The sequence below is a fragment of the Kockovaella imperatae genome, assembly GCF_002102565.1.
Source record: "Kockovaella imperatae strain NRRL Y-17943 chromosome Unknown BD324scaffold_5, whole genome shotgun sequence".
Taxonomy (NCBI): domain Eukaryota; kingdom Fungi; phylum Basidiomycota; class Tremellomycetes; order Tremellales; family Cuniculitremaceae; genus Kockovaella; species Kockovaella imperatae.
This window is the reverse complement of record NW_019028945.1, coordinates 636,280-647,084: the sequence shown is the minus strand read 5'-3', so window position 1 is coordinate 647,084 and position 10,805 is coordinate 636,280. Positions and strand designations below refer to the sequence as shown.

The window sequence follows — 10,805 nt, the reverse complement described above, 5'->3', positions numbered from 1 at the left end:
AACATGGTGGCTTTTTGCTGGTCCCTAGCGATTCGTACGTACTCTGAGTTCCGTAGAGTTACCGCATTCCAAGGCCGCACGGTAGAGTCCATTAGTTGTGGCACAGAGATGATAGGGAGGCTTTCCAGCAAGGCGCCTGTGCGACGCCTCATGTATATATATATGAATCGGGGAGCAAGAACCGCACTGGGAAGCGAGGAATGAGAGACAGCTTGCTTAAAACAGATCTCATCCGAGGGGAGTAATGGTGCGGCGCAGAGGGGTTGAGAATCGATGTATTGAGGAAAAAAATGGCATCAGCGAGATACACAATCCAGGACCGCCCCGGATTCTCCGACATAAGCCTTGAGACCTCCTGGCATCGGTCACTTTTGCCAGTCTTCATATTCGAGGTCCAACTACGTGCGTCCTTAGGGGCATCATGTCAGCCAACGCATCTTGTGAGTGTTTGACGCCATTCGTCTGCCACTTTGTATCTGACCAATGGGATGCGTCCAATAACGTTCTTCTTCAGGCTGGAGTATAGTCGTTGCCGATGTGAATCGGAACGTCTCGGTACCATGTAACATGGTGACGGGTTCTCTAAACCTTTTCAGCGGTAAAGTCGAATATGGTGAATATGGGTACTTCCTCACGAAGTCTGCCACTTGGCTGTGAGTCGCGAATCGCTGAAGTTGTGTGGACCTGAACGATCTTTATGTTTAGGTTTTTCGGTGCAGATACCGTTTTCTTCGGTACGTCAACTTCTCATAATCTACGTGTGTAAGAGACCGACCCAGACTATAGTCATGCAGCTCGTTATGGGGGTCTACTGGCGGACGTGGTGGACTCTGCCAACACTAGGTATGGGAGCTCTGGGTAGGTTGGTGAAATTAATGTGGCGAATCATGTTTGACCTTCTCTCCCGTAGTGGAAGTTCTGGGCGTGAGTCTCCGAGTGACGCTTCGAGTGTACATCCTCATGCTTCCAGTGGCTGGGTCGAGTGAAAAGCCTGTCGACTCTAGAATGGCAGCCGAATCAAGGAGGAACGTGGTATTACAATTTCAATGATTTTGTCATGCAGTGAGTGCCCCTCGTGTGAGAAGATATACTACACGTGCACCGGGCTCAACAATATGCAGGGACTGCTTGCTCGTGATAGCGCCCACATTCTTTTCAGCTGCCAATTATGTGTTCCTTGGAGAGTGAGTGAGCCCAATCAAACTGGTCATTTCATGTCTGACTTCTTTGCAGGCTCATTGTGCGCACAAAGTCAGTGTTCATGGCCACATTTTTTACCATACCTTGACCTGAACAATTACACAGCACCATGTACTCTTCTATCGACATTCGATCCTACCGCATAATTTTCATCACCTCCGATGTCCTCTGTCTATTCATCCAAGCTGGTGGAGGTGCCTGGGCAGGGACGGCACCCCTTGGTCACGCCCAAAGGGGCGCCTACATGATGACAGCAGGAATCATCCTTCAGCGTGAGCTGGCCTTACGCCAACCAAATCTTTCACTGTGCTGAGTTGGTTCCAAGTGGTCGTCACAGTCGTTTCTATTATACTGTACATCGAGTGGTTATATCGATGGAGCAAGAATCGCCCAGTCATCCGCCAGTATCGACCATTCGCTCTTAAACAGAAAAACCGCTCAGACAACGTGGAGCGACCGGAGTCGTCCCTTCCAGCCGACACCGACTCCCATGAGCACATCAACAAAACAACATCAGCATCAGATTCATCTCCAGACACCGACACCGACAAGGAGCATGAAAGTCAAGCAGGACCAGAGGCTTCTATGACCCACACTTTGGACTTTGGCGCGGTGCCATTGGAACAGCCACGCAGGCTCCGCCTTATGGCCAAGCTTCTTGCTTTTACGACTCTTCTCATCGTCATCAGGTAGGATAGAAGCAAGCGATGATCTCTAGTGTCGTCGATGCTCACATGTGCGTTCAGGTCCCTCTTCAGATCAGTGGAGCTGGCGGATGGTTGGACTGGTGCAATCGCCACTAATGAACCTCTGTTTCTTGTTATGGACGCGGCCATGATGGTGAGATAGGGCTCACTTGGCCGGGATTCACAGCTAATGAGAAAACTCCAGACGGCACTCCTCTTCTTGTATTCGCTCATCCATCCTGGGCTGTCTATCGGTCGCCCTCTCAAGTTTTAAGCCTCGATTTGTACCCTGATTTGGGCCTGAGATTCGCTTTTTTTACTCACGCATCACTGGTCAGCGCTTTTGGGCTTCTGGAAAGGACAGTAGTAGCCGTAGATGGATGTGATCGGTGCTTTTCGCCTAATTCCTCATGCACTGACAGCCTGATGTAACTCTAGAAAACAAACAGGATTAAAAAAGCTCAGTCGGTGCCTCAGTTTCAAGACCGTGTGAGCGGACGTGAGGGTGACTCGGCGAGCGACGCGATGAAAATCATATTCACGAGCCAAATTCCCCTTGAACCTGGTATTGCAGCGATGATGAGTAAAACAGTAATCTGATATCTTGTCGAGTCTACGATGACCGAATGAGTCACAGTCTGGCGAGGTACTTCACAATGATAGAACCTGCAACACAAAGGAGGAATCAAACACCAAGTATATCTCCTGGCCAAAGTCGGAGAAGCTTGTACGGATAAAGGAGGACCTTGGTTCAGGTTGCGTACTGAGAAAGTTATAAGGGACGTCTTGATCGCGCCCCTCAGGCTCCTTATCATACCCAATCACCCTCAGGTAACCCCCTGACAAGCTCACCAGTCCTAAGACATCACAACGTCCTCACGTAGTTACGCAACCTACTCATCATGCCGTTGCCGTTCTACAAACCTGCTCCTGCGCCTTCAGGCGTTTTCAAGGGGGAAACCTTCCCTCAAGACACAGCCAACCCACTCTCAAGACTCTTCTTTCACTGGATCACGCCTCTGATGAAAGTAGGCTATTCCCGACCTCTCCAAGCCGAAGGTGAGTAACTCAACTCGATTGATGGATAGGCGAATTCACAGCTCGTCTTAGACCTCTGGACACTCCCCGAGAGCATGTCAAGCCGTACAGTGAGCTAGCTTGTGACGTTAGGGAGCGTGCACGTATCCGCTAAATCACCCCACAGATGGCTGACCGTCTGGAGCTGGAGTGGATGAAGCGAATCCCACCGTCACTCCGACCCGAGAAATATCAGACCAAAGCCCTCAATGAGAATGAAAAGGCAGCCGACCAGAGTTCTGATCGTCTCGCAGTGGAGGTGCCCAAAACACCAAGACTTCCCGCGCAAGACTCATTCGAAGACAACACGCAGACATATGGCAAGCGCAAGGCAAAGCATATCGCATCGGGCAAATGGGCTGTTGAGTCAGGCAAGATATACAACATGTCGTTTCCCAAAGCTGTGTATGCTACAGACATGCGATCAATCATCATCTCATCCATCCTGGTCATCTGTGCAGGTAAGGATCCCTACACACCATAGTTTCAGTTGCTGATCCGGGCTCCTACTCAGCTGCGCTGACAGTTGCGTCCCCACTTGTGACCCGTATCTTGATCCGACAGATCGTACTCGCTCATGACTATCACCAGGACGTTGAAGCTGGACGTCAACCGCCAGGACAAAATCCTTCAAAGCCGATCGGGTATGGTATCGGTGTGGCTGCTGGACTGTTCGCAATGCTTTACTCGAGCGCCGTCTTCGAAGCTCAAGGGATGCAACGGTCATACATGCTCGGCTCTCTGCTTAGATCTGGGGTGAGTCCTCACGCACGCATCGGAGCCAGCATCGGAGCCATTGGATTTATCAGATCAGGCTATCGACTTAATCTCTCGGAAGTCGATGTGAGTGATCGTTGGCCTGCCAGGGCCAGAACCTTTGCTAAGCCTCTCTCCAGGCGGCTGTCAGGCAAATCGAGACTTACGATGACAAACGGGAAAATCAACAATCTGGTCGCCGCTGATGCCAGCTTCCTGGTGAGGCTTCTCCCTTCCTCGTTGAGACGTCTACCAGCTGATGCACTTGACAGGAATGGACATTCGTACACGCTACTAGGTGTCCGGGATTCGTCCTACAGATCATCATCGGGATCGCCTTGTTGGTCTGGTTCCTCGGCTATTCCGCATTGGTCGGGCTGGGCGTGAGCACCTCTGTCTTGCGTCGTGCCGTCTCTCTCTGACCGCCGGACCAGCTCCTCATAGGTACTTCTCCTTTGCAAGGCGTTCTCTTCACTCGTCTCTTGAGGCTGCGAACAGAGCAGCAGGATATCGTCGATGACCGGATCAGACTATTGACGGAAATCATCAATAACATGCGAGCCGTCAAACAATATGCCTATGAAGATGTATTCGCAGCTCGAGTCATGGCACTCAGGGAAATGGAGCTGAACAAGATCCGAAGCTATACTTTCGTACGAGGTGAGCGAGCTTTTCTCACAGGTATCGACCGCAGACGACACTGATTTCTCAGCGAATGTCAATGCTACATTCTTCTTCATGCCCGTCCTCGCTGCGATTCGTGAGCTGGCCCGCCTCATTCAGCCGCCTGACATTCTCAGTCACATTTGTTACGTACAGCCTAACTGGTCATGAGCTCGATGCAGCAACCATTTTTTCCTCCCTTCAGCTATACAACATCATCAGTGACCCCGTTCAGCAATTACCCATGGTGCTGTCCAATTTCATGGATGGATTGGCTGCAATGCGTACGTTGTTGCAGTCCAGGCTGTGATGGCCGCGCTGACATGAAGCAGGACGGATCGGGGATCTTTTCAAGGTGAGATTTAATGCAGTATTTTGGTGAACCCATCCCAGGGTCGTTACTGATCCGGCAATCATAGTCAGATGAGCTCCGAGAGCGACTCGTCATCGATGGGACTGCCTCAATGGCAGTCAGTATCTCAGGGGACTTTCAGTTCGACAGTGCAGCGCCTCCTGATCAGGCAAAGCGCAGCGACTCGACCACAACCACTGATAAGGATAAGCCATGTCGGGAGGGGACACCTGACGCGGAGAAGGAATCTGATGCAGACAGGCAACCCTTCGCCCTTCGAGACTTGGACCTCTCGATTCCACATGGCGCCTTGGTCTGTGTGATTGGTCGCGTAGGCACTGGCAAGACCTCGCTTCTTTTGGCTATGATCAATGAATTGCGTCAGCTCCACGGAGAGATTGTTTTTGGCGGACCAGTCAGCTATGGTGAGCGCGACGGGGAATCAAAGTTGGATACCTCTTGAACTCAGATCCAGTGCCACAACATGCCTGGGTCCAGTCTGGAACGATCCGCGAGAATATAACCTTTGGTAAACCTGAGAAGCCGGATCTCTCGAGAGTAAACGAGGTGATCGATGCCTGCGCCCTTCGACCTGACGTAGAGATGTGGCACGATGGCGATCTGTGAGTCCTCGTTGCGAAGAGACCCGGGTCCATGCTGAGCCCTTCCACCACAGGACCAAGGTTGGGGAGCGAGGTATCACTCTTTCCGGAGGTCAGCGTCAGCGGATCTGTATCGCTCGGGCTGCGTACGAAGACAGTGCGGTTGTTCTTCTGGACGATCCGCTTTCTGCGGTTGACGCCCATGTCGGGCATCATCTGGTAGAGCACTGTCTTCTTACAGGGCCATTTGCGAACCGGACTCGTTTCCTGGTCACTCATCAGCTGGACGTACTTCCACATGCCGACATAATCCTAGTCATGGACAGAGATGACGACAACGAAGGCCGCATCGTACAGCAAGGAAGTTATTACGTGGGTTGCGTCCGTTGTTCGTCCAAACTCATTCTCTTGAACAGGATCTTATGGGACAGGAGGGCATTTTTCGCACGCTCATCGACGATTTTGGAACTGTCAAGTCTGAAAGTAGCGGCTCCTCCTCAGAATCTGGAGAGGACAACGAAGCCAAGGATAAGGCTTCCGATGGCAAGTCAGCTGCAAATCATATCCCAGCAAGAACCACAGCGGCTGCTGGCGGTGGTGGTGGTCACATCATCGTCGATGAAGAGCGTCTCACTGGATCAGTCTCAGGAGCAGTGTACAAGCGGTATCTAGCTTCTGTGAATTCTTGGAGGCACATTTTTGTGGCGGCGTTCTTTTTGATCGCAACACAGATTGCGAATGTCGGAAACTCTCTCTTCTTGGGTTACTGGTCTGCGGGCTCTATCCCTGGTTTCTCGCAGGGTCAGTACATGGGCATTTACGCTGGTGAGTGAACGATCAATCCGGATCGACGACCCAAACCTGATTTTCCCAGGGTTCGGCGCTGCCTATGCTCTCTGTATCGCAAGTCAAGCATTCCGGATATCGATAGGGTAACGCTGACCCTGTGGTCTTCTTCAGTGGGGAAGCATTTTTAGCATGATTGTCGCTGGTGTTCGAGCAGGCTTCGGAATGTTCAACGAAGCATTCTACAAAGTCATGAGATCTCCGACCGCATGGCATGATAAGACGCCTGTGAGTATACACCATGGGACGTTCACGCGCAACTGACAGCGTCGTAGACTGGTCGAATCATCAGTCGTTTGTCGAAAGGTGAGGCATGAATCGACCTTGCCGTCTCGTTTGCGTCTTATAGAATCTTCAGATATCCGGATGTTAGACGACAAGCTTGCGCAATACTTTCAGCAACTCCTGTCGTGAGCTGACTTGATGTTGTCCTCGAACTGACAGTTGCAGCAATGTCTTGGCTCTCTTTGGGACATTCGCTCTGGTCGTCTACGCCTATCCCTGGTTGGGACTTGCATTTATTCCCCTCCTCTTCTATTTTGTGAGCTAGACCGCGTTCTGATCATCTGAAAACTGATCAGAATAAAGTATATCTCAGCAACCTACTACCGACAGACATCCAGAGAAGTCAAGCGAGTCGACAGCAACCTTCGATCCCACGTCTACTCATCATTCGCAGAGCAAGTGAGCGTGCCGTTGATAGATGACAACAGACGCTGGATGATCATTTTCAAGCTCGCTGGGCTGGCAGTCATCCGAGCATTCAATCAGCAGCTCAACTTCCAGAAGAAAGTTCAGGATTCGGTCGATGATCAGAATGTAGGTTTACCCTCGAAGATTCGTTACTGTGGTTGATCATTTGCCAGCGCGCATACGTGTTGACTGTAGGTGCACTCTGACTGACCAATGCAAGGAAGGTGACTGACTGAATGGTGGAAGATCACGACTCAGCGGTGAGTCGCTGCAGCGTTCAGTCGCTGTCAAGCAACATGTTTTGACGCACCATAGCTGGCTGTACCTGCGTATCGAACTCGTGGCAGATCTCTTGGTAATGGTGAGATGATAAATTTTCAGGAAGACTTTGCTCAATCTCCTAGCTTATCGCAATGTTCGGTGTCATCTTCCGAGAGTCCGTCAACGCCGCAAGGTTCGGAGTGGTACTCACTTACACCTTGGCGGCGACATATAGTGAGGTCCCATACCGACCGCTGGCTGACTCCGAATCCAGCAATGACAAGTCTGGTTCCCGTCTTCGCAGTCTGCGAACAGGAAATGGTGTGTTGCCGCGCGATTTCCGCTGACGGATAGAACGACGTGGAACGAATCCAGCATTACATGGATTTGGAGACTGAGGCAGAGGCAAAGAAACCGACCGACCCGACTGAAGAACAGTGGCCCACGAAAGGCGAAGTCAATTTTGCCAACGTTCAACTCAAGTACCGGGATGATCTACCTCTGGTACTCAAAGGACTGTCCTTCACCATCAGATCCGGCGAGAAAGTTGGGATCATTGGTCGCACTGGAGCCGGCAAAAGTTCGATCGCCCAAGCGCTCTTCAGGACTGTGGAGATATCTGACGGTGTGATTTCCGTTGACGGAGTCGATCTCAGTGGTCTGGGAATTGACACCGTAAGTTTGTTCACCGCACCTCAGTATCCTCCGACTTATATATGCTCCGCTCAGCTTCGAAATGGTATTGCGATTATCCCTCAGGATGCTTTCCTGTTCGCCGGAACAGTTCGGTGAGTGGAGGTCAGAGTGGAAAGAAATCATCTAATGATCGACTCACAGGGACAACATGGACCCCAAGGGGCTCCGCTCCGATGCTGAGCTGAATGATTCCCTCAATCTCATTCAGAATAGCGCAGGTGCATCTCACAGCTTGCGCGACAAGTTCAGATTGGATGCACCAGTCATGGCAGAGGGTTACAACTTTTCTGCCGGAGAAAAGCAGCTCCGTGGGCTCACTCGTTGAATACGTGTCTGACAATGTCTCAGTCGCGTTGATGAGAGCGTTGGCTAAAGGATGTAGAGTCCTCCTGCTGGATGAAGCTACCTCCTCGGTCGACCCCGAGACGGACGCACTGATCCAAAAGATCATCCAAACGGAGTTCTCACATGTGACAGTAAGTTCGCAAGCCTCGCTTCTGACGGTGCGGTAGATTAATTCTCTCACACAGCTCATCTCGATCGCGCACCGTCTTCAAACGGTCGCTTTCTACGATCGTATCCTCGTCATGGATGCTGGTGAAATTGCAGAGGTGAGTCTTAGTGGCATCGCCACTTTTTGGACTGACATGTTTACATCAGTTTGACACGCCTCTTGCATTATTCGACGACTCGAACTCCATCTTCAGGACCATGTGCGAGAAGAAGGTGAGACGGATCGTCAAGTAGCAGTCCAGGCTGACCATCATGCAGAGTATCACTCGGCAAGATCTACTGCGCATTCAAGCGGATGCCGAAGCAGCCATGACAGCGCACAAGACACAACACGGAGCTTCTACTATTGCGACAGCCTAGACAGCATCGCGCTTTTTGGCAAGCATGCGGTTTACAAAGCATACTGTAACATGTTTATATTGTATAATTAGTTGCATCGGTGTCACACTCGATACATTGATCATCAGATGCAGAAATTGTGTACAGAGGAGAGACACACACACAGAGAGAGAAACACAATACAGCTGGGGAACAAAAGTCCGTGTCCGCCATCCACCACCGCCCAACAGCAGACAGCCTTGATCTATCTCTCGGCTCAGATGCCAATATCTATGGCCCGCAGTCAAACTAGTGAAGAGGTTGAAAATCCCAAAGTCATCAAAAGATAAAGTCGTCCGTTTCCATCACATGATCACACATCCGTCGCCCTTGGATTTACCGAGGCCGTTGTCTTCTTTCATAGCTTCCATCTCTAATCTCCTGTCGAGAGCGTGAACTCCCGTCCGGTTATTCGCTAGCAATCGCTTTTGAGCTCGTTTGTCGCCAGCTTCCGCTGCTTTACGATAATATTTCATGGCTTCGTTCAGATCTGGAGCGGTTCCAACGCCAGTCTGAAGAATAACCATCAGTCAAATGGTTCACGAAAGATGTGGGAAGCCCGCGCACCTCTGTAAAGTAGCCGACGGCATATTGAGCTTTTGCCAGGCCTAATTCCGCGGCTTTTTTGGCCCATAAATACGCCTCTGTATCGGATTGCGGTAAGACGCCAGGCGATCCAACGAGATACCACGCTGTCAGGGCGAAGCAAGCATCTCGGTGATCCTGCATTGCAGCGATATTCTGTCGGACAGTCAGTCAGCTGCTCTAGTGTGAAGCATCCGCCAGGTCTCACATAGTAATGTATAGAGAGCGCGGCATCGGCTGGGCACCCCATCCGACCGTACTCGTAGCAGTCTCCTAGCTTGAATGCGCTCGGAGCGTATCCTAATTCGGCAGCTTGAGCCAATAACTCCGCAGAGTAGTCGACGTCCACGAAGACAACATTCTCGATTCCTCGCTCATGTAATAGGGCGAGTTCGTGTAGCGCATGAGGGAATTCTTCCGTGGCGTGTTCGGCGGATCGTTTCAACCATTTGACACCTTCCTTTGGCGATTTACGGAGACCGAGAGAGCCGTTCAATTCGGCCGTACCTAGACGATACATGGCTCCTGGATGCAGAGCCACCGCAGCTTTTCTAGAGTACATCGTTAGATCGAGCTGCCCTCCTGATAGCCATGATACTCACTTGTAGAACTGTACCGCTTTCGGGTTCTCCCTTCTGCAGCCCCAGCCATGCTCACAACATGTTCCAGCTCGATAACAAGCGTCTGGGTGACCATGTTTTGCGGCCAGGACGAAAAGAGGGAAAGCACGATCAAAATCTTGTTTTCCCCTGACTGTCCCTATTCCGTTGGCGTAGCAGTCTGCCAAAAAGTACTGTGCATCTGGGTATCCTCGATCGGCCAAACGTTTCAATAGAGTCGTTGCTTCCTTGATCAATTCGTCCTTTTTGTCGTCTTTGACTAGAGCCGCTCGTCCATCTTGTCCTCTGGCCGAAGGATCATCCATGTCTGATTGACCCATCGTCTTGGCAGCATCAATCATGAATACTGCGAATTCGAATATGAGTTCCGGATCATTTGTCTTCTTCGCATTCTCTCGATACAGTTCTAGTGTCCTGTCGTGAGAGAGCAGAGCAGCTTGCTTTCCAGGTCGTAAATGTGCTATAGGAGAGGGCGCAGAAGAAAAGAAAAAAGAGGAGACCGGGCCCCTATCAGCATGCCGATGCGAGCCTGTTTGTGGGCACTCACATTGATCCATCAATGGTGCGGGCTGAGACATCATACGGGATTGTCGAAATGAAGCGGCATCATCCTCAATGTACAAAGACAAGGGAGGCGGCGCCGCCGCCGCCTGTGTTGTCATGGTGGTCATGATGTTGTCCCTTTAAGAGCGTGACAACAATGTGTAATGGCCGTGCGGGCCGATAACAAGATATCGAGCTGGGGCAAATGGGCTGTCGAGTCTTTCACCTGCTCGATGCTACTCCTCGGGTCTATGAAGAGCTGTTCTTACAATTCGACCGGTCTGTTAGTCGTATAAATCGTTTCGTTTGTTGTTGAGCACTGAGAGAGACACAC

The 10,805-nt window shown here is 51.0% G+C and overlaps 3 protein-coding genes across 3 annotated transcripts; 2 read left to right on the top strand and 1 right to left on the bottom strand.

Annotated features, from left to right (window-relative positions):
- The first annotated feature begins 659 nt into the window (after positions 1-659).
- Positions 660-2,310, top strand: BD324DRAFT_623407 (RTA-like protein). The gene is made up of 9 exons (XM_022015576.1): positions 660-858; positions 911-924; positions 971-1,062; positions 1,122-1,184; positions 1,234-1,251; positions 1,306-1,472; positions 1,526-1,889; positions 1,947-2,040; positions 2,092-2,310. Exons 1-9 carry the CDS (start codon positions 789-791, stop codon positions 2,158-2,160), a joined length of 951 nt encoding a protein of 316 aa, XP_021871793.1. The 5' UTR covers positions 660-788; the 3' UTR covers positions 2,161-2,310.
- Positions 2,311-2,440: 130 nt separating this feature from the next.
- BD324DRAFT_623403 (P-loop containing nucleoside triphosphate hydrolase protein) lies at positions 2,441-8,798 on the top strand. The gene is made up of 33 exons (XM_022015575.1): positions 2,441-2,945; positions 2,997-3,034; positions 3,091-3,424; positions 3,478-3,719; positions 3,778-3,806; positions 3,860-3,938; positions 3,992-4,102; positions 4,154-4,379; positions 4,432-4,479; positions 4,520-4,666; positions 4,715-4,737; positions 4,802-5,159; positions 5,210-5,357; positions 5,411-5,708; positions 5,753-6,161; positions 6,211-6,239; positions 6,297-6,410; positions 6,458-6,488; positions 6,541-6,592; positions 6,633-6,723; positions 6,771-7,001; positions 7,049-7,066; positions 7,122-7,135; positions 7,191-7,236; positions 7,280-7,370; positions 7,411-7,457; positions 7,491-7,811; positions 7,866-7,924; positions 7,974-8,140; positions 8,181-8,308; positions 8,363-8,443; positions 8,493-8,558; positions 8,604-8,798. The coding sequence occupies exons 1-33, from the start codon at positions 2,789-2,791 to the stop codon at positions 8,703-8,705; spliced, it is 4,335 nt and encodes a 1,444-aa protein (XP_021871792.1). The 5' UTR covers positions 2,441-2,788; the 3' UTR covers positions 8,706-8,798.
- BD324DRAFT_623399 (hypothetical protein) lies at positions 8,799-10,799 on the bottom strand. Its single transcript, XM_022015574.1, has 5 exons — positions 10,476-10,799; positions 9,911-10,388; positions 9,517-9,859; positions 9,291-9,464; positions 8,799-9,235 (listed from the first exon to the last, which is right to left on the bottom strand). Exons 1-5 carry the CDS (start codon positions 10,597-10,599, stop codon positions 9,029-9,031), a joined length of 1,326 nt encoding a protein of 441 aa, XP_021871791.1. The 5' UTR covers positions 10,600-10,799; the 3' UTR covers positions 8,799-9,028.
- Between the last annotated feature and the right edge of the window lie 6 nt (positions 10,800-10,805).

What these genes read in the sequence shown, in the direction of transcription:
- BD324DRAFT_623399 (XM_022015574.1), bottom strand. Translation starts at nt 10,599, where the DNA reads ATGACCACCATGACAACACAGGCGGCGGCGGCGCCGCCTCCCTTGTCT. An exon ending in CGCACCATTGATGGATCAAT is followed by an intron (nt 10,389 to 10,475) that starts GTGAGTGCCCAC and finishes CCTCTCCTATAG; the next exon opens with CACATTTACGACCTGGAAAG. An exon ending in CGCTCTCTATACATTACTAT is followed by an intron (nt 9,465 to 9,516) that starts GTGAGACCTGGC and finishes ACTGTCCGACAG; the next exon opens with AATATCGCTGCAATGCAGGA.
- BD324DRAFT_623407 (XM_022015576.1), top strand. Translation starts at nt 789, where the DNA reads ATGCAGCTCGTTATGGGGGTCTACTGGCGGACGTGGTGGACTCTGCCA. An exon ending in AGCAGGAATCATCCTTCAGC is followed by an intron (nt 1,473 to 1,525) that starts GTGAGCTGGCCT and finishes GTTGGTTCCAAG; the next exon opens with TGGTCGTCACAGTCGTTTCT. An exon ending in ACTCTTCTCATCGTCATCAG is followed by an intron (nt 1,890 to 1,946) that starts GTAGGATAGAAG and finishes ATGTGCGTTCAG; the next exon opens with GTCCCTCTTCAGATCAGTGG.
- BD324DRAFT_623403 (XM_022015575.1), top strand. Translation starts at nt 2,789, where the DNA reads ATGCCGTTGCCGTTCTACAAACCTGCTCCTGCGCCTTCAGGCGTTTTC. An exon ending in CCGCATTGGTCGGGCTGGGC is followed by an intron (nt 4,103 to 4,153) that starts GTGAGCACCTCT and finishes CCGCCGGACCAG; the next exon opens with CTCCTCATAGGTACTTCTCC. An exon ending in TGGCGGACCAGTCAGCTATG is followed by an intron (nt 5,160 to 5,209) that starts GTGAGCGCGACG and finishes ACTCAGATCCAG; the next exon opens with TGCCACAACATGCCTGGGTC.